General features: G+C 42.8%; 1 protein-coding gene across 42 annotated transcripts in view; it reads right to left on the reverse strand.

The window, feature by feature from the left end:
• PTPRD (protein tyrosine phosphatase receptor type D) overlaps positions 1-19,939 on the reverse strand; it is a 1,487,793-nt gene that overhangs the window by 21,325 nt on the left and 1,446,529 nt on the right. For all 42 annotated transcript variants that reach the window (XM_048502785.1, XM_048502811.1, XM_048502810.1 and 39 more), the window contains 3 exons: positions 9,943-10,228; positions 9,064-9,242; positions 7,860-7,986 (listed from right to left, as the gene is read on the reverse strand). In XM_048502785.1, the coding sequence (XP_048358742.1) occupies positions 7,860-7,986; positions 9,064-9,242; positions 9,943-10,228 (592 nt within the window). The remainder of the gene's footprint in view (positions 1-7,859; positions 7,987-9,063; positions 9,243-9,942; positions 10,229-19,939) is intronic.

Consider the following 19,939-nt stretch of genomic DNA (forward strand, 5'->3'; position numbering starts at 1 on the left):
TGAGGCTAGCCAGGGGTCCTCTGGGCTGGGGATTTTCAGAAGATTCACTTCTGACGAGCGGAGGGATCTAATCAGGCAATATGGAGAGAGGTGGTCCCTCAGGTATGTGAATCCAAGACCATGCATGGCCTTAAAGGTTAAAACCAAAACCTTGAAGATAGTCCAGTACTCAATCAGCAGCCAATGCAGTTGATGAAGGACAGGCATGACATGGCTGATGGATGACCACAGAGTCTAGGGGGGTGAGTTCTTGGAGTTCAACTGTCACCCTCTTCCTCACCCAGATCTCTGTGATACAAGCAAGGTCCACATCCTGTTCCACAAAAAATTCTTGGAGTACAGAGGTCTTATTATTTATGGACCTTGATTTATCAACATCAAGCTCGGAGCAGAGTATGATACGCCACCCTCACAACCCCCATGTTTTGGGATAGGTCTCAGGTCAGACAAGGAATGAACATTCCCATATCTCGATTGGTGACTTCCACTTGCCCTGGACCAATTGCCAGACTTCACCTGCCTGATAAGCACTGGAATCTCCTCATGGGTCTATACCAGGGGTAGGGAACCTTTAACACTCAAAGAGCCATTTGGACCCGTTTTCCCGTGGAAAACACTTGGAGCCGCAAATAATTTTTTACATTTAAAATAAAGATAACACTATATATATTGGGGTTTTTTTACATTTTACTCCGCTCATTCTGAGAAGCACATGGATGCGTCCACCCTGCTGCCTGCAGGGTGGGCAAGGATGGGGCCAGCGGCTCGACCTCGCCGGCCACTGGGAAAGCGCTTGCCCCGCTCAAACGGGGCAGGCGAGAGGGGAAGCCCGCGGCACACCCAGCCGCGGGCCATTGGTGTGCCCGCCCTGCTGCCTGCAGGGTGGGCAAGGATGAAACCGGTGGCTCGGCCTCGCCGGCCGCCGGGAAAGTGCCCACCCCGCTCCAATGGGGCGGGCGAGAGGGGAAGCCCGTGGCGCAGCCCAGCCAACTGCGGGCAGTTGGTGCACCCGCCCTGCTGCCTGCAGGGCGGGCAAGGATGGGGCTGGCGGCTTGGCTCGTGGAGCCGCAGTGCAAGGGCAGAAGAGCCGCATGCGGCTCTCGAGCCGCAGGTTCCCTACCCCTGGTCTATACAAATGACAAAACCTAGCTAAGCTAACAATTACTAACTAACTGACTGACTGACTGACTAACTGACTGACTGACTGACTGACTGACTGACTAACAGCAAGCCTAAGTAACAAAACTAATTTTTACAAAATACAAGTTATAGAAATCCCACTTTGCTGTACTAATCCATCCCTACCTAACACTCTACACAAAGGGAGGGAAAAAAATTCCAAATAGTCCACTCCACTTCCCCACAATGGGGCTTTCCCCACTTATCATTTGCTGCGCGCTATTCCGGGAAAGTAGTGCGGGGTCCAGCGGCGCTCCCCACTTGCAAGGGCGGCAACCACGCAGCTGCCCCGACGCTGCCGCTCTCCCGCCCCTTCAGTGCGCATCATTTTTGGAGCTGAAGGAACGGCACCTTCTGCGCGGGGCAGTGGGAAACGCAACCCAGCGGCATAAATCACTCGTGCCGGGAGCACGCTGGGAGTAGTGCACCACAAATGGTAAGTGGGGAAAGCCCCAATGCTTAACAATATTTAACAACAGGGAATTTAGAATTTAGAGACCTTTGTTAGGCATATACAACATACAACATAGGGACAAAGAATAGGGGTAAATTCAATATAGAACTGTATGAGTGATGTGAACAGAAATGAAGGGAGCCTAATCTAAAACGCATAGTAGAAATTTGGCTACAGTTTCAGTTATTTCAGCTTCAGGATTATTGAGCAAAAAAAATAATTTTTGCATTGGTAGTAAGGTCTGAGAACACAACCAGGGTTAAGGCAGAGAAGTTGAGCCTAAAGCTGTTGAACTTAGGGCAGAAGAGCAAGATGTGTTCAAGGGAGTCAATGTACGAAGGGCAGAAAGAACAATGTCGATCATGCCGAGGGATGTTTGAGAACCGGTCTTGAAGTAGTGACGATGGAAAAGAATTGCATCTTGCTCTTGAAAATACCCATCTGAGTTTGTGATTAAGAAGTTGGTCCAGATAATGGGCAACACAGAGTTTCTGGGGAATAATCCCAAAGTACAAGGGTGAGCAGGAACTCTGAGCCTTGCTCAAAAGGTATTGGTATGTCTCTAGAATATCTTTAGAGGATTTCCAAACTTGCCAGGTTGGCCCTAACCCTTGTTCATCAGTGGATCGTGTGAACCAAACTAAAAATGTACAGCATACTGGCAAGTCTCTTGATCTTAGTTCTCCCAGGCACATTTGCTTATGGTGCTGTAAAAGCAGAAATTTCAAAATGGTCACCCAGGTGTCATTACAAAGGCCACCTGAAGTTGATCAGATAATGATGGTATTTGCTAAAAATGACAACCACATCTGGGGCAATGCTGTGAATTTGAACAGTTTAACTATCATGACTCAAAACATGATGAACATATTCCCCGACCCTGATATCAGTTTCCTCATGACTATTTTTAGACACTGGCACTGCAGAACTCACCCAGGCTTTTCTTCTGTGATTTATGTTACTATGCCTGAATTCATGTAACAGCAACTGCCTTGGAAATTGGGTCTATTTAATGAGTCAAGGAAATCCACCCACCTAATTGTTATTTTTATTTGATCTGGTGCTTTTCTGCATGTTCCTTTGCCACCGCCCCCTTTTTCTGAATGGTACATTTTAAATATTCTGGAATGTAAATATCCTGCACAATGTCCCCTCTCTTGGCATGTTGTAATTTGTTTCCATGGGTACAAAAATTTTATATGCAGTTGACCCATCAAGTATGCAAGTGTGCACCATGGAAATAAACAGAGAGAACAATATCCAGCACTTTGGAATCATTTTTCTTTGATTGGGGTTCTAATAAAAATTATCTTTGATAATATTATTGATACTCTGCAAATGTTAAATGATTTATTTTGGAAGTTTTAATATTGTTTTTTAAATTATATCCTCCTAATTTTTCAAAGTGAATCAATTGATTCATCAACAGTATTCCATTTGTCTTATTAATAAAAGCCAGCCCAATTCAGACCCCTTGGGTAGCAGGGTGCTGCACTATTTCAATGTTGACCCGCTGCCTCCAAAGGGCTTCTCCACAGCATGGACAGCTCAAAACAAAACGGCCAAATCCCAGCCAGCCAAAATCCCCCACAGGGGATAATGGACATATGCCACGAAAAACATGGTGAATGCCCAGTCTGGCTGTGTCAGCTGGGAGGGCAGTGGAAGCCAACTAAGGTCAGCGCCACCACTGGCCCACCCCCTGGAACTCCCTGAGCCATGCCAGTGTACTTTTCTGTGCTGGTGAGGCTAGGAATGGCAGCAGTTTCTGGGTTGGGCACCATGGGGTTGCATGGTACCCACCCGCACATCTTCTCCCTCCACCAGCACTTTTGCCACTTGTGCCAGCGGGGTGGGCACCTGCACAGCCACAGGGCTGTGCCACTTTCTCAGTTAGGTCTCACTCTGCTCTGGATTGGGCTGTAATTTTAGCTTGGAATTAGGGTTGGTCAATACTAAAAAAATTCGGTAAAATTCGGATTTGGGTATTTTGGGGCATAAAATGATTTGTATGCCCGAATCCGAATCATAGCCGATTCAGATATGCCCGAAAATTCGGGCAAATCCGAAAAATTCGGGTCTGTTTTATTATTTTTTTGAATTTTTGGTGTTTTTACACGTTCTGGCCTGCAGGGGGTGCAATTGTAAAGCTAGCAGCACTAAACTTTCAGGATATCATCTGGAGACTGTCCTGATGATTCTCCCCAAGTTTGGTGCAGTTTGGTTCAGGGGGGGCAAAGTTATTGACCCTCAAAAGGGGTGCCCCATCCCCCATTGTTTCCAATGGAAGCTAACAGGAAATGGGGGCTACACTTTTGAAGGAGTCCATAACTTTGGACCCCCTGGACCAAACTTCACCAGAAGCTGGGGGGGGGGTATCTATAGGGATAGTACCTGTATGGTACCACTGCAATTTTAGTGACAGTAGCTCTAAAACAGCACCCTTATAGTCACCCAAAGAAATTTGCCCAGATTGCTGTGCTTTGGTGGCTGGCTGGCGCAACTGCAGCGAATTGGAAATTTCTGTGGGAGGGCTGTGAAGTGCACATTTCTCATGGTAAACCCACAAAGCTTTCAGGGTATCTTCAGGAGGAGTCTCTTCGCGGTATCATCCGGAGTTTGGTGACCCGTTGCTTCAAGGGGTTCAATGTTACATGGGTGGGGTCCATCTCCCACTGCCCCCATAAGCAAAAGTTCACTCAAACCTGGATGGTGTCATCCAAAGACTCTCCTGAAGATACCAGGCTTGAGCCCATTGTGTGACTGTACCTTGATAAAATGTGCACCCCACAACTCCTCCACCAGAAATTCCCCATTGACAGCAATGCAGAAGTCACTGCAGAAAAAAAGAATCTTGGGCAGGGCCACTACACCTGGAGAGTACCTGCAGGGGAGCTCATTTTTAGACATATCCAGCACCAAAATATCAGGGTATCATCGGAGACTGTCCTGATGACACCCCCAAGCTTGGTGCAGTTTGGTTTTAGGGGGCCAAAGTTATGGACCCTCAAAGATGTTTGGTAGCCACACCATCTCCTTAGCTCTCATTGGAAACAATGGGGGATAGAGGCCCCCCTTTGAGGGTCCATAACTTTGCCCCTAGAACCAAACTGCACCAAACTTGGGGGGTTGTCATCAGGACAGTCTCCTGATGATACCCTGAAATTTAGTGCCACTAGCACTACAAAATTCCAGTTTTTTCATGTTTCACGGCTCCTGCACATGGAAGCCTGCTGGAGTGAGTGAGCCCGGTGAAAACCGCCATAGGCTCAGCATTTTTAAAGCTAGTGACCTGAAACTTTCAGAGGTATCATCCAGGGAGACTGTCACTGATGATACCCCCAAAGTTTAGTGCAGTTTGAAGGTTCAGGGGAGCCAAAGGTTATGGACTCTCAAAGGTGTAGCCCCATCCTATCAGCTCCCATTGGAAGCAATGTGGGGATAGATTCTGCACCCCTTTTGAGGGGTCCATACCTGAACCAAACTGCACCAAACTTGGTGGGCAACATCTGTCCAGGACAGTCACCTGATGATACCCTGATAATTTGGTGCCGATACATCTCAAAATGCGTCCCCTGCGGGCACCCCCAGAAATTTGCCCAAGATTCTTTGTTCTCTGATGACTTAGCTGTATTGCTGTCAATGTGGAAGATTTCTGGTAGAGGGGGCGCAGCGAGGTGCACATTTCTGAAGGTATGGTCACAAAAGAACTTTCAGGGCTTATCTTCAGGAGAGTCTCTGGATGACACCAATGTCAGGTTTGGGGGTACATTTTGCTTCAGGGGGATTTAATTCTATGGGACCCAAAGGAGGTAGGGTCCATCTCCCACTGCCCCCTGAGTAAAGTTTTCCCCAAACCTGGATGGTGATCAAATCCAGAGACTCTCCTGAAGATTACCCTGAAAAGTTTGGCCCTGAGTTTACCATGAAAAATGTGCACTCCACTTCTCCCTCTATCAGAAATTCCCTATTGACAGCAATGCGGCTATAAAATCACTGCAGAACAAAGAGATCTTGTACCAAATTTCTGGGGGTACCTACAGGGGATGCATTTTGTAGATGTATCAGTACCAATTAATGTTCAGTGTATCATCATCGGGAGCTGTCCTGATGATACCCTCTCAAGATTTGGTGCAGTTTGGTTCAGGGGGGCCAAAGTTATGGACCCGCTCAAAGGGGTAGCCCTCATCTCCTTAGTTCCCATTGGAAGAATGGGAGATAGGAACTTTACCCACTTTTGCACGGGTCCATAACTTTGGCCTAAACCACACTGCAAACTTGGAAGATACCCTCATCAGAGACAGTCCCCTGATGATACCCTGAAAAATTCGAGTGCTGATATGTTTAAAAAATGCGCCTACAGGCAAGCTTTGATAAAACACCAAAAAAATAAAGCAGCTCGAAACCGGCTGGTGATCCGAATCCCATGGATTCGGATCTGTTAGGATTCGGACAGCTCAGATTCGGACCCTGCTCATCCGAATCCGTCCGAATCAGTGCAGATTCGGTAAAAATTCGGATTTGGACTGTCCGAATCTCCAACCCTACTTGGAATGGCTTTCTCAGTATAGTATTAAATACATTTTGACTTGACTCCTATCTATCAATTTGTACTGAATATCATTGTTCATGAGTTAAAAAGTTGTGTATGCATGTAGGAAGGCAGGTTCTGTAGGTCACCATTAGGAAAACATTTCCATCATGCTCTTTGAACTGGGTATTTCTGCACCACTGAGCATCCGAAGTGAGAAAATGGTTGGTTGTTTGGTTTTTAATAAAAACTACTAGACCATCAAGTCCCATGGAAATTTTGGGATCTGAAAGGTACTTGTGGTCTAAAGACTTAGCAATGCTAAGATTTTGCAATGATCAGACACCTTTCTGATTTGATAGAGCGATTTCATAAATGCATTGTCAACCACCTTAGCACATGCTCCAAGGCAAAGAACAGAGACGTCAGCTCCTTTAAGACCAACATATAAATAGGAAGCCTTTCTCCATGTGTGCTCTAATGAATATCAGAATACGCATTTCATTGCATAGAGCAAGATCCTAAAACAATGAAGTGGGACTTGTTTGCTGCAAATCATTCATCCAGGATTCTAACATGAACTCATTCATTCATAATTGCCTGTTTTCCCTAAAATGAATAAAAGCAACAAATACAAATAGCAAGTAGAAACTGGCAAAAGCAGGCTTTTGGAAGGAGTCTTGCTTTCTCTTTTTTCCTCTCCTGAAGAATGGCTAGCCCCTGATGAAGTCCATATGGACTGAGTCAGGTAACAATTGGCAAGGCAGATTCATGTAAAGACCCTTGTCCTCTCCTTCTGAGGAATGGCTGGATATGATGGGAGGGTCAGGGTGATGTCATGGAAATTATTCTGCTGGAGATTGTGAAAGCTCGTAATGCTAAAATGGAAATGTCTAGACCTTGCATGCTGGGAAAAGGCCTAAAAATTCATAGACAAAATGCACTCAAAGCTGGAGAATCTTCCTTAGGACTGTAATGATACAAATATTTTTGGCCTATTTAAAGTGCTATCTGGTGAAAGATTTGTCATCAGCATAAACTATCCTGTATTTAAATGTTAGGATGGGATACTAGGAAAAGCCTAAATCAGAATATCAGAACACGAAAGGCCCACACAAACTACGGTGCTTTCATCTGTCTGGTAATGGGCACTTCTAAGGCAACTAACTCCTGTAGCCTGACGTTATTTTAAATAACAGAATAGAGAAATTAGCTTTCATCACAATAATGAATCCAATTTCTGGCTAGCTAATCTTTATCTAATATGATTAACAATAACCATTATTATTGTTCTGTCTCAATGGTTCTGCAAACCTTCTACCTCTAAAAGTCCTTTCAATATACACATCTGCCACTGGCATCTCAGTGTGTTATACAAGATTCTGGGATGAGTTGTTTAAAAAACAAATGTATTTTATCATGTTAAAGAACCATAGGCAATTGCATATATGTAATACATATTAGTTTCAACTATGCTTTTTTTTGCATATGTGTAAGTAGCTGAGTATTAACTTCCTCTTTTACTGTGCCTGGTGAAGATTTAAATGTCAACTGAAAATCCAGATATTGCCAGTGACAACAGAAATGTGTTCAATGAAATCAATGGACTTACTTTTCGTTGAAATTCTTATTCAGCAGAACATCAACTTTCTATGCAAATTTACATTTACTTTCTAAAATAGACCTTGTACTTACTCTGCCCATTTCTCTTAGCTTAGTAAGCATGACTACAATGGTTGAGTTGTGTTCCCAAAGCATCCTCCAGAAATCTTCTGTTGTTTCTGCCAAAGGTCCCTGTGTAGCTATATAGGCTTTTTGTTGCCTATATTGAAAGTAAGAGAATAGACATTTATCAATAAAAAAATGACCAATACTTAACTACTGCATAGGAACATTCTGCTGTGACATCATTCCAAGAAATGTACAGCCGTAAATTATTTATTTTAAGCACATTAAAAACATATTAAATATGATTTAATCAAAGCATAGCATAGTTTTATTGTTAGAAATTTCTAAGGAAAATGCTCCATTTAAAAAGTGATCTATGGCTTTATTCTATTTAAATTTTAATGCAACTCTAATAGCTCAATTTTGTATGTTGTAAAAAACATTTAGGAAACACTTAGGAGTACAGCTCCATTTTGCATCCAAGGCTGACTGTCATACAGTCTATTGAGTTTATGACTTATAGCTCCAAAGTGCTTCTTTATTAACTCTTTCAGTAGCATAATGATGTAAGCAAAAGTGAGATTTATTGAGTCATAATGCAAAAGGTAAGAATGGGATGGTTTGGTTCATTTTTTGAAGTCTTTCAAGAAAAATGGCCATACTTATTCTTCAGCAAGTAGTGATTGCCAAATCTATTGGTTGTACATGAAGCCATGCCATACATTCAATAAATATGGTAGCGTAAATAGACAGTCACTGTTGGTAATTGTGGTACATTCACAGGTAATCTGTTTGCTGATGCACTGCCAGAATTCCAGAACTAATGCAATTTGTGACTTTTTAGTAGGATAATCAAGCTATTATGTTGCAACTTCCCATTTTCAGAAGGAGATGTATGATAATTAACAAAGGTATCTATATAAATGCAGTTTCAGGTAAAGGCACTTTTCGACATGATTTAGCACAGATGCTCCTATAGCATCTGGTCCTCCGACACCTATTTGGCAATGTTTGATGATCCATGCTGCGATTCTTGGAAACTGCAGCAATACAGATATAAGAAGCTATGGCTTGGACTCCTTTTTCTGTGGATGTGTAAAATGACAATGGAAACGATAATGTCAAAATGAGGGTTCTACATACATTGCTGTAAGAAGAAATATAAAGTGCAATTTGTACATTGGCCGATAAATATTTAATATGAATTTGTAAAGTACAAAGAATTGGATACCTGTATCCATCGATAAAACTGGCATTAATATAATCAGAACCTTCTACCCCTCGGATGGGCTGCAAACATATCCTTGTGGATTCATATGGCATAATATTAACAAGGCGATTTTTAAATTTATTACATGGAAGATTGGCACTGATGAATCTTGACGTGTGAGCTTTAGAGCTGGCTAGCCTCTGCAGAAAACAAAGAAAAGGTATTTAGAGAAGTTTGAAAACATCATTTCATGGGCTCACTTGACTAACAACCCATTCCAAAGGGGGGGGGGCGGACAAATCTGCTTTGATAGTGGTGTACCAGCCGCACCAGTGGATTTGCTCTTCCTGAGCAAATCTGCCCTTCCAGTGGCACTGTGGCCAGTTGCCTCACCTTGTGGATGGGGAGGCCCATCTTCTTTTAAAAATTATTACTTGCCATTTGCAACTTTTAGCTACTTGCTAAAATATATACTTAGAACCTGTCTCTTATTGCAATGTTAAACTGTTCCAACTGTACATGTATTAAGGCAGCTACTTAATACCTAGATTTAGGTCCATCCATACCTTAGAGCCCAATACAATTCTGGGGCTATGAGTTTCCAAGAGTCAAAGCTCCCTTTGTCAAAAAGCTTTGATTCTTGAAAGCTCATACCCTGAAAATCTTGTTCCTCTCTAAGGTGCTACTCAAATCTACCTGTTCTACTGCACACCAACATGGCTTCTGTCTGAAACCATTTAGAACATGCTACCAATCTTCTGTAGGGAAATCACAAAAGCACAGGCCATTCTACATCAGTTGCACAACAATTTAAAATCCAGCCACACCTTTTCCTACACAGCCATGAAACAATGGAGAATTCATAGCCACCAGACTGTGATGAAACAACATATTAAATACCTTAAATTCCAGTTCCATTCCTGTGACATTCTCTCCCACTTCTATTTGTGTCAGCTTCTGAATATATGCATACAGATTTCGGGCTGGCACTTCGGTATTTCCACATGTCACTGCTTCAAGCAGTGCATCATGGATGAAGATGTATTGGTCCTCTGTTTGAACCATGTAATTCCTCTGGGCTCTCATTAAAGTTACGTGGCCATAAATATCTACAGTCTTTTCATGCTTTATTCTCTCTAGCATAGCATCTATTACAATGAAACAGCCGGTCCTGCCAACTCCAGCACTGAAACAATAAAAAAAAAGACCAACACAAGTTGAGCAGAAAGGATGAGAATATTTTAAATCAAGTCTTTTTTTTTAACATATGACCATGATATTTGATTTGAATAAATTTACAGCAATTCATCGTTATCCTGTTCTCTTAAACATACTGGTCATTTTTATGGAACTGTTTTGAATACAGGACTAAAACTTATGATCTCATATTGCTTCTGATGGGTAGAAATCATTTCCCTGAGGTGAGATGATTTCATGGGAAAGACTTGCGCAGCTCACCCATAGTTCTGTTACTGTGGTGGTATAACATCAGTGTATAGAAAAACAGAGTTCAAGTTCACTGATCTCTGCCATGCTGATGTTCTGCACGGGTCACACACTGGCTACGTTATGCTTAGGTTTCCTATTAAAATATCACATTATATATTTTGTGTGAAAGACAGAAAGTCTAGGAAGGTGATGTCACTCATGATCTACTCAATATGACAGAATAGTTTCTACTTAAACTTGTATAAAATTACTACCCATGAGAGGGAAATTTGGAAGTCCTGGATTTAAATGAAAATTTAAGATGATGTGCAATAAGGAACATGTTTTTTTTTTATGGACAATTTGCCAAATGACATTTTTAATAAATAACCAACTGCCATGGCAAGTTCTAAGGACATACGTTGGCTTCTGATAGAGCTCTTGTATACATTAGTTTCAGACCAACAGGCCTTGTGTTAGCAGGCTTTAAATCATGCAAACATATATTTGTCATACACACAGTCCTGATGATAAGCCAAGAGCAGAAGGAAAACAGCTATTACCGGTAGCAGTGCTGTATCTACATAGGGACAAGGGGTACCCCTTGCTTGTCCCCGGGCGCCACTCTTCTGGTCACGTGGGGGGCACAAAATCAGCCCCCCATGTGACCAAGAAGTCCTGCTGCCTTGTCGTTTTCACGGACCTGTCCGTATCAGTCGAGGCATGCAAAAACAACGAGGCACACAGGACTTCCTGCTACCTCCAAGTGCCCTCAACCGCACCCTGGACTCCCCCCTTCCTTCCCCCCTCCTGCCGACTGGGCTCCCAGCTGGCAGCCTGCAGTCTCTTCTGAACTCTGGGCAGGCCAGAAGAGACTGCAGTCCCGGCCTCGGAGACCTGGTTTTATAAGCACTGAGGCCGGGGGTGGGGCTTGGGGAGCAGGAAGTCCCACCCCTTCCTGCTCCCTAAGCCCCACCCCCTGGTCTCAGTGCTTATAAAAGGAGGTCTCCAAGGCCGCAACTGCAGTCTTTTCTGGCATGCCCGGAGGGGAGGTCAGAAGAGACAGCAGGCTGCCGGCTGGGACCCCAGCTGACAGGGGGAGTCTGGGGGGAGACATGTCCATGGTGACATGGGCGGGGTCGAGGGCAGGGGGGTGGAGCTTGGGGGCATCAGGGGGCGGAGCTGGGGAGCATCCTGGAGACAATTTGGGTGCCATTTACCCCCGGTATGCCTCTGTCTGGTAGTTTTCTTCCTCATTACTTGCACAAGAGTTCATACAAGAATTATCAATGCATTCACAGTAGCTTCCACAACAGCTCTTGTGCATTTGTTTGTGTGGCATAGTGGTTAAGAGCGGTGTGGAGAATCAGGTTTGATTCCCTCCCAACTCACATGAAATCTACTGGGTGACCTCTCAGAACTCTCTCAGACCCTCACAAAGTATCTGTTGTGGGGAGAAAAAGGGAAGGCAGTTGTCAGCCGTTTTGAGACTCCTTATGGTAGAGAAAAGCAGAGTATAAAATCCAACTCTTTTTCTTCAAGCAGTTGTACAACTGGATGAACATCTTTATTTTATTTCTCTTTCACAGCTTTCATGACCAAGGTATAGAAAAAGTGATTCCTTAACATGCCTTCTTCATTATGTGGTCTCAGCACAATCTGTCAAGAATGACATCATTTACTAATCCTAGATTATTATTATTTAATTAGATCTTGAGATTAAGTTCTTGCACAATTGTTAGACCTGCAATTTTGCTAGAATTGCTGGTTTCTACCTAGCCCCCTTTCACTCATTGAGTTCACTATGGGACAAACAACTTAAGTGGAAGAGTCAGAATTCTTAAAGAAAATGCAAGTCTTTTTCAGTCTGGCAGTACAGAACATGGGGCATAGTGATAATGAGTAAATTGTACTGTGCTTCCTTCCCCTCATCATTTTTACACTATCAGCCAAAACCATGACATGAGCAACACAGCTGATAAGCCATCTCCCCATTATCTAAGCTTTCACTTGTCCTGCCTGCCAAGCCCTAAAGAGGAGTCTCTGAAGTCTGTGAAATGAACAAACTCAGCCCAATGCAATTTGTTGCCTCAGGAGCCTGAAAATCCAGAAGAAAATAAAAAAGGATTATATGTAGTTGCAATCTTTAAAAAGAAAAAAAAAGAAACGGCTGGTCTGATCTTGAGTACCCATCAACATTGCATTATGTAGATATACAAGCACATGAACCTAAAGTAAACTACAATAATTGACTTATGATTTGGATTACTAATTCTTACTTTTTCCTGAAAACATAAAATAACATTTATAACAAGTAAGCACCCACACATATTTCTCTGATAGCTCCCTGTCTCAGATTTGCGCCTACAAACCATAAGTGTCTTATAGCTCAAGGAGTTACAAACAGGAGGGGGGAATGGGGTGAAATAAGTCTCCTTCCTATTCTACCAGAAGAGCTTATGCTGGCACAAGAGGCTGTGCTATCAGAGGGAGCTGTCTACTCTTCCTTCTGGCAGTCCACCTCCATGCCACTTGACTTTTCATGCACAGGGGAGGCTCTCTACCCACAGCAATGTCTTTGTAGGCATACAGGGACATCTGTGGGAAGAGGACGATTAATTTAGGTGAGCATTTTGTGAATATAACCGTAATATTTAATGAGAGACAACAAATAGTTCATTCTAGAAAACCAGCATCTTCTTGCTCCTCTCTGACTATAAAGAAATGTATATAAAATATTTATATTTATACATTTTAGATAGACATTTATTAATGAATTAGTGTTTATATGTATTTATAAATAAATTATGCAAATACTAATTATAAAATTATTCCAAGACTATCAGAAATCATAATTTGTTTGGGAAGCAGGCACTCACAGACCTAAGGAAAATAATATTTTTGGATGAAATTGAGGGTGGAGTCTTCACAGTTCTGTGCACTTTTCATTCTGTCTGGTGAAAAAAGTTCTGTGAACCTTAGAAACTTGCATGCCTCTATGCCACTACTTGTTTATTGTATGTCATTTCTCAAAAATAATTAGGCTCAGGAATTTTCAGCTTTACGGAGGACCTTGTCAACTTTATGGAGGGAGGAAATATCAGACTGGAGACAATGTGTGATACAATCCCTTGTGGTGTGGAAAGAAGGACTTTGTTCTCAGGATGAAGATGTAGGGTCATGAAGACTAAACCAAAAATGTAGTTCACAATACTGAAACAAAATATCAGCTGTCGGAAAAAAAACCCTCCTATTTCAGTTAGCAATAAAGATGACAATGTTTACAAGCCAAAAGACTATGCAAGCCATTAAACAAGCATGCCTAGTAGGAAATTGTTATTGCCTTGATGTTATCATTCATCCAGTTGAAACATTTGTTTTCAATATCGAAAAACACAACTGAGTCAGTCCTGCGAGCTCAAATATGCTTAATGTCCCATGATATGATACAGCTACAGTATGCAGAAAAGGCAAATTAAGAGGCATTTGGGGGCCATTCCATACTAAAGTCATTGTGTGAATGAGCTTGAAGGTTGGCTTTTCTGATTAATTTGTTGCTGTAATAATGCCGACCCTTAACTGATACTTCACTGGAAGTCATTGTAATTAGTAGATTTCACAGGTCATTTATTTGGAACAGCACAGATAGGAAAATATGGGCCAAAATTCATTTAGGACATTTCTGACATATATCAGGGGATAATTTGATTGAATATTGCAGTTTTGGATATACTGAGACTTGCATTTATGTGGTGTAAGTACACAAAGCAACTGTGATAAAAGAAAACAAAAAAAAGAATGCAGGATTTCACAAAATGGTTTACATGGCTAATCAGGTTTCATGCCTAGTGAACCTTCATAACAATTTTGAGACAGAGAATATTGGCTAGGCTCTGTTGCATTACAGACTGTAAAGCCCTACAATATAGTTAGGCTTAGTTCGACTGTTGCCTATGAAAATTTGAGGGTAAATGTTTCCTAATCATGCTTTAGTCTAGTGCTACTTTTCCTGATTTGCACCAATTTTTAAGGACAAAAAGAATGTTCCATACAACTAGAGAGCATGTATGTAATGCAATTATATCACAGATCTGGCTTTAAGTCCAAACAGCTGAGCAATTGGGTTTATTGTGATTAACCTTAGAGGGCAATGAGGGCAATTCTTCCTGCTCATAATCTGTATGAGTAGACATTTTCTCCATATTTTGCAGTCCTTCCCCAACAATCTATGAAACATGGATTAATGGTTTTCTCCCCTTTTCTGTTTAACCTTACAGTATAATAATTGTGCCACCATAAAATTGAGGTGTGAGTCTGAAAGTAGCAATGATAGAAATATATAATATACTGTTTGCTCTATCATCTCCCCAAAGAGCATAAGCAACCGTTTACTGTTTTCACCTATTCCTATCAAGCAGGCTTATTGAAGAAGCTGGTATTGTCTCAATGCCATGATCCAAACAGTTCCAGCATTTGTTTTCAATATTGAAAAATACAGCTGAATCAGTCCTGCAAGCTTAATGCTTAATGTCCCATAGTGTAATACAGTACAATATGCAGAAAACACAAATTAAGAGGTGTTAATGGGTCAGTGTGTACTGATGTCATTCTGTGGATGAGCCTGAAGGTTGCCTTTTCTGATTTATGTGTCAAAGGGCCAGTGTGGTATTAATGGTATTAATGGACAGAATGGACAGAATACCAGACTGGGAGACCTGGATTCAAAGCCATGTTCACCCACAAAGCAATTTCCAATTCTCAGCCTGCTAGGTTGTTATGAAAATAAATAGGGGAGCCTCCTGAGCTCATAGAAGGGTGAAATGCTAATGTGATAAATAAATAGTGGTGTCACTTGGCCTGGGAGTTGGAGCTAGAGGGTACACTGTCCTACTATGTTGTGCATTGGTTCCTGGCCATGGCAATGGTAGTTTTGCAGGTACCTTGTTACCTGATGCTCTGAAATCAGCTGAATGCATCATATGGCTTGATAGTTAAGGAAAATTATCTTGGTGCATGCTCAGTGGATTTCTTTTTCATTCACATAAATAAAATCAATGAAGTTAAGTGCTTTAGCAGTCTTGTGGTCTGTGCCTGTTGTATACAGAAATAATTCAGATCTGTATTACGCTACTTTCAAACTGGCAATATGACATGAAGTTAAAGTAGCTACAGATTACAAAATGTATTATCATTGGCAAAAGTGAATTGGATTCATATTGTGAAACCTCCCATCCACTACTTCTGCAATGAGTATATCTTCAATGGAAAGCCATCATGATACCTGAAGAGCCAGTATTTTCCAAGCATTTATAGACATTCAGAGAGTATGGGAAAATCTGATAATGTATTTAGGGCTCATTCCGCACATGCAGAATAATGCACTTTCAAACTACTTTCAGTGCTCTTTGAAGCTGTGCGGAATGGCAAAATCCACTTGCAAACAGTTGTGAAAGTGGTTTGAAAACACATTGTTTTGCGTGTGCGGAAGGGGCCTAGGATTGGGTTAACTTGACTTCAAACCACTCTAAATAACATGTAAATGATCTCAACTGTAAGCAGTCCTTTAGAATATAAATGGAATAGCACAAACATTTTGATGGAATGTAGCCAATTACTAGGGATTTGATCTTTTTAATTACAGAATCTGGACAAATTCAATTTTTCATACTATCATCTTTTCAATAATCTATGTAGAGCATAGCAGCACAAGGACTGGGCCCTAATTACATTTCTACTAGCAAAAGAGAAAGGATTCCCTTTCTAGGGAGGGTCCTTTTTTACTCCTGAAAAGGCTAGATGGGAGCAAAAGTGATTCAGAACCATGGTAAGGATGGAAATCTGTTGTGATCAAATGGAAAAGATATTCGGATCTAACTAGGGATGTCAGCTCTGACTTGGGAAATTCCTGCAGATTTGGAGACAATGCCTAGGAATACCAGAATTTGGGGAGGGGAGGGAGTTCAGTGTGAATGTGATATGATGCAGCCCAACCTTCAAAGTAGCCACTGTCTTTGGGGGCATTTGTCTATGTAATCTGGAGCTCAGTTGTAACTCTGGGAGAACTCCAGGCCATGCTTGGAAACTGACAGTTCTGGATCCAACCTCTATTCCATTACCAATTAAAAAGAAAGGAATCAGAAAAAAAGCAGCCAGTTACCAGAGGGTAAGAATCCAAAACATATGAATGAAAGTTTGAGGGATCTGGAAGATCCAACAACACTGAGTTGTGGTAGAGATCACATGCTACTTCAGGGAAGGCAATTAATAAAGTTTACTATTGTCACTAACAATAGAACAAACAAGGCAGAGATATACCAAATTATATGAAAAGCTTCCTTACTGTAGGTTAAGTTGTGCACTGCAACAAGATTTTTTTTAATATACTAGGTATCAGTTGCAGAGTACCATGTGCTGTCATATTTATTTTTTTACTGTAATTTTATACTAGGCTTACCCATGGGAACTAACTGTACCTAGTACAAGAGTTGGGCAAACTAGGCAGCAGGCTTAAATGTTGCCATTTATGGTGACCAAATTTCCACTGGAATAAACAGTATAAATAAACACAGAGTTGAATTAGATTACTCTGATTATTCTTCTCCATTTCTTTGGCTCCAAGTTATGGAGAGACTGAAACACAATTTATATTTATTTAAGGGCAAAGCTGTAAGTGCAGTTCCAAATATTGTGGGCACTTCTCCATGTTAATATATGCTTCTATGAATAGATGTTTATAATTTGGACAACATAATGGTGCCCAGGAAATCATTCCTTCTGAGAGGTTTCCTCAGGCTGATTTTAATCAGTGTGACCCATGTGAACAAGCAACTATTGAGAAAAGTAATTGTCAGGTTTGACATTCTACAGACACCTATGCCACAAGTATAACATGCAAATTGGATGAAAGAACAGCAATTAAAAGCAAAAGTGGAAGTCTATAGTACCTTCAGCATAGGCAAAGAGATCTAGCATGTACCAGGGAAAAACTAATACTCCATATGTAAAATTATCCATCCTTCACAGAATTTTCAAAGCAAATGTAAACATCTCAGTGACAATATAAAATGCCAGCATACTAGAATCCTAGGAGATCTGAGGTTGACTGGAATACCTGATAAATAATGGAGTAATGTAGTCATCCCCGCAGGGTCATCGCTAAGGAAGAGGCGAGACGCGGAGGTTTCATCTGGTGGAGATCGCCAGCAGCGGGGCCCAGCGGAGAGTCCAAATGTTCCTGAAGCGCAAGTCTCCAGTGCACTGGTTCCTGGCAAGCACCTTTATTGTGAATTCTATCGGGCTGTAGAAGGGAGGAGCAGGAGGGAGTTCCGGGAGAGCCGGAGGTCGGGAGAGATCATCATGTGATGCATGATCTCCACCTAGCTACGTCTTGGAGAGGAGCCGCAGAAGCTGCCTAGAGCCTAATCCTCACCTGGGGGGGCAAGACCATTGTCCCTGCTCGCGCCCGGTGACTGAGCCAGACATTGTGTCATGACGACCGCGGACCTCATAGGGGGGATGAGGAGTGGGGAGATGCCAGTGCGACCAGGAAGGCGTCAGGTAGAGCGTAGAGTGTTCCAGCCTTTCGACCCGCGGTGCTGCTGGGTCAGCGATTGCATTACTACATCTCCTCCTTTTACATTTAGAAGGAGGCGAAATGCTGAGGCGATTTAGGGGACGCTTGTCCCCTCCGCTGTTTGGTCGAGATTGACCGAGCTGCGTACAACATTAGAACTTAGTTGCTTGCGGGCAGGGAAAGTCGAGAGAAACTGTACATTACAGGCAATATTAGATACACATTGAACAAAACAAGACCAGCGATGAGGGCGCTAATCAAACCAATGCAGAGCTGTCACGATAGCACTCAACCATCCTCCCGGCAGCCAGCTCCAGAGGGCTGACCACCAATAAGGAGCAATACATGCATTATTTCAGATTGGATACAACTTCATGCAACTCCGCACTTTCATATGAATCAACTGGGAATTATCAGAGATTAAAGCAACACATATTATGTACATTCTCCCCAACCCTGGCAGGATGCAATAACAAAATAATCAATGGTACGCATTATCTAAAGTAAACGCTGAAGTTCCTGCTGCTGGAGGCCAGGGCATCCAGAGCAATGGAGGTGGAGTTGATGGACCGCCAAAGGGCACAGGCCAGCCGATAATGAGTCTTGGTGTTACAGGAAACAAGTCGAGGGGACTCCCACAAAGAAGAAGTTGCGAGGGAAACACACTCATGGCTAGAGCAGCCCACGTCGTACTCCCGGCAAGGGAATTGAGGGAAGCGGGCTTGTGGCTGTGCTTGGAGCTTCGGGGTGAAGCCCTGAGGCAGAAACATTGGTAGAGGCGGTAGCAGAGAGTTCCGGCAGACACAGGCCCGGAAATGCAGCAACAACAAATAACATAACTTCTAAAATTAAGGCATGCAATAACTTCAGCAATAGTTGGTTCACAGTAAGCAACATGGCTAAACGATACATAGGCTGGATGGTATACGGAAGGAAGGCAACCCGTGGTTGCATAATTGTTCAATGCATGGCTCTTGCTGTTTGACTACCAAAGCTACAGAGCCGATGGCGTTGGGGGATCCATGGATTTCTCAAGCGTGGGAGAGCTACTGATAGTCTTTAGCATTACGGGTTCAGTGATTCTCCACGAGCAAAGGTTATTATTGAGAGAAGTGTTCTTGTAATATTCAAAGCTGACTGAAACAGCGGAGAGTTCCAAGGTTAATCTATCAGGAATGTTCCTGGCTGGTGGGAAGTTTCAGCCAGGGGAGGCAGAGGGAGAGAGGCCAAGCTGTGGATGAGGGGCGACACACAGTATCAAACTCTGAGCCATAGCTGGCCCAGGCTGCCGTTCTCCGGGAGGCCAGCACCCAGTGGGCTCGCGATCTCACCGTGGAAGAATGGGTGTGCTGGCTCAGAGAGATCCTCCATCTCGTGAGCACAGGGGGCAATGGGGCCCCTCTCAACAGAAGGCGGCTGGGTTGGATCACTCAGGGAGGCCCGCTCCATCTCGGGGATGGGGCTGGCCTGGCATGAGCTGGACTCCTGTATGGAAGAGAAAAGCAAGCAACGCTTTTTTCCCAGGTTTCTTAGCGCTGGCTGGGTTAGTAGATGACAATAGAGGACCTGGAAGGCCTGAGTGGGAAGTGACAGGCAATTTTTTTGAATGATTGATAGAGAACGATACTTTGGATATGGTCTGCTGGACGATACTTTGGATATGGTCTGCTGGATGAGACCTTGATTGAGGTCGATGGGGGGGACTACTCCCCTTTCTTTCGCTTGTTTTGGCCAAGCTTTCCTTAGAGCAGTTGGCCATGGAAACCAACGATCACCTTATTCAAAGTTAGAGACACAAGGCAGGAATTGCCGAAGCTTAGAGGAAAGGAGAGGTCACATCCAGATTACGGTGTTTGTTTGTAAAACAATCCCAATCACCGTCTAAAGTGTGGTTTT

This window comes from Sphaerodactylus townsendi, linkage group LG07 (assembly GCF_021028975.2).
Source record: "Sphaerodactylus townsendi isolate TG3544 linkage group LG07, MPM_Stown_v2.3, whole genome shotgun sequence".
Taxonomy (NCBI): Eukaryota; Metazoa; Chordata; class Lepidosauria; order Squamata; family Sphaerodactylidae; genus Sphaerodactylus; species Sphaerodactylus townsendi.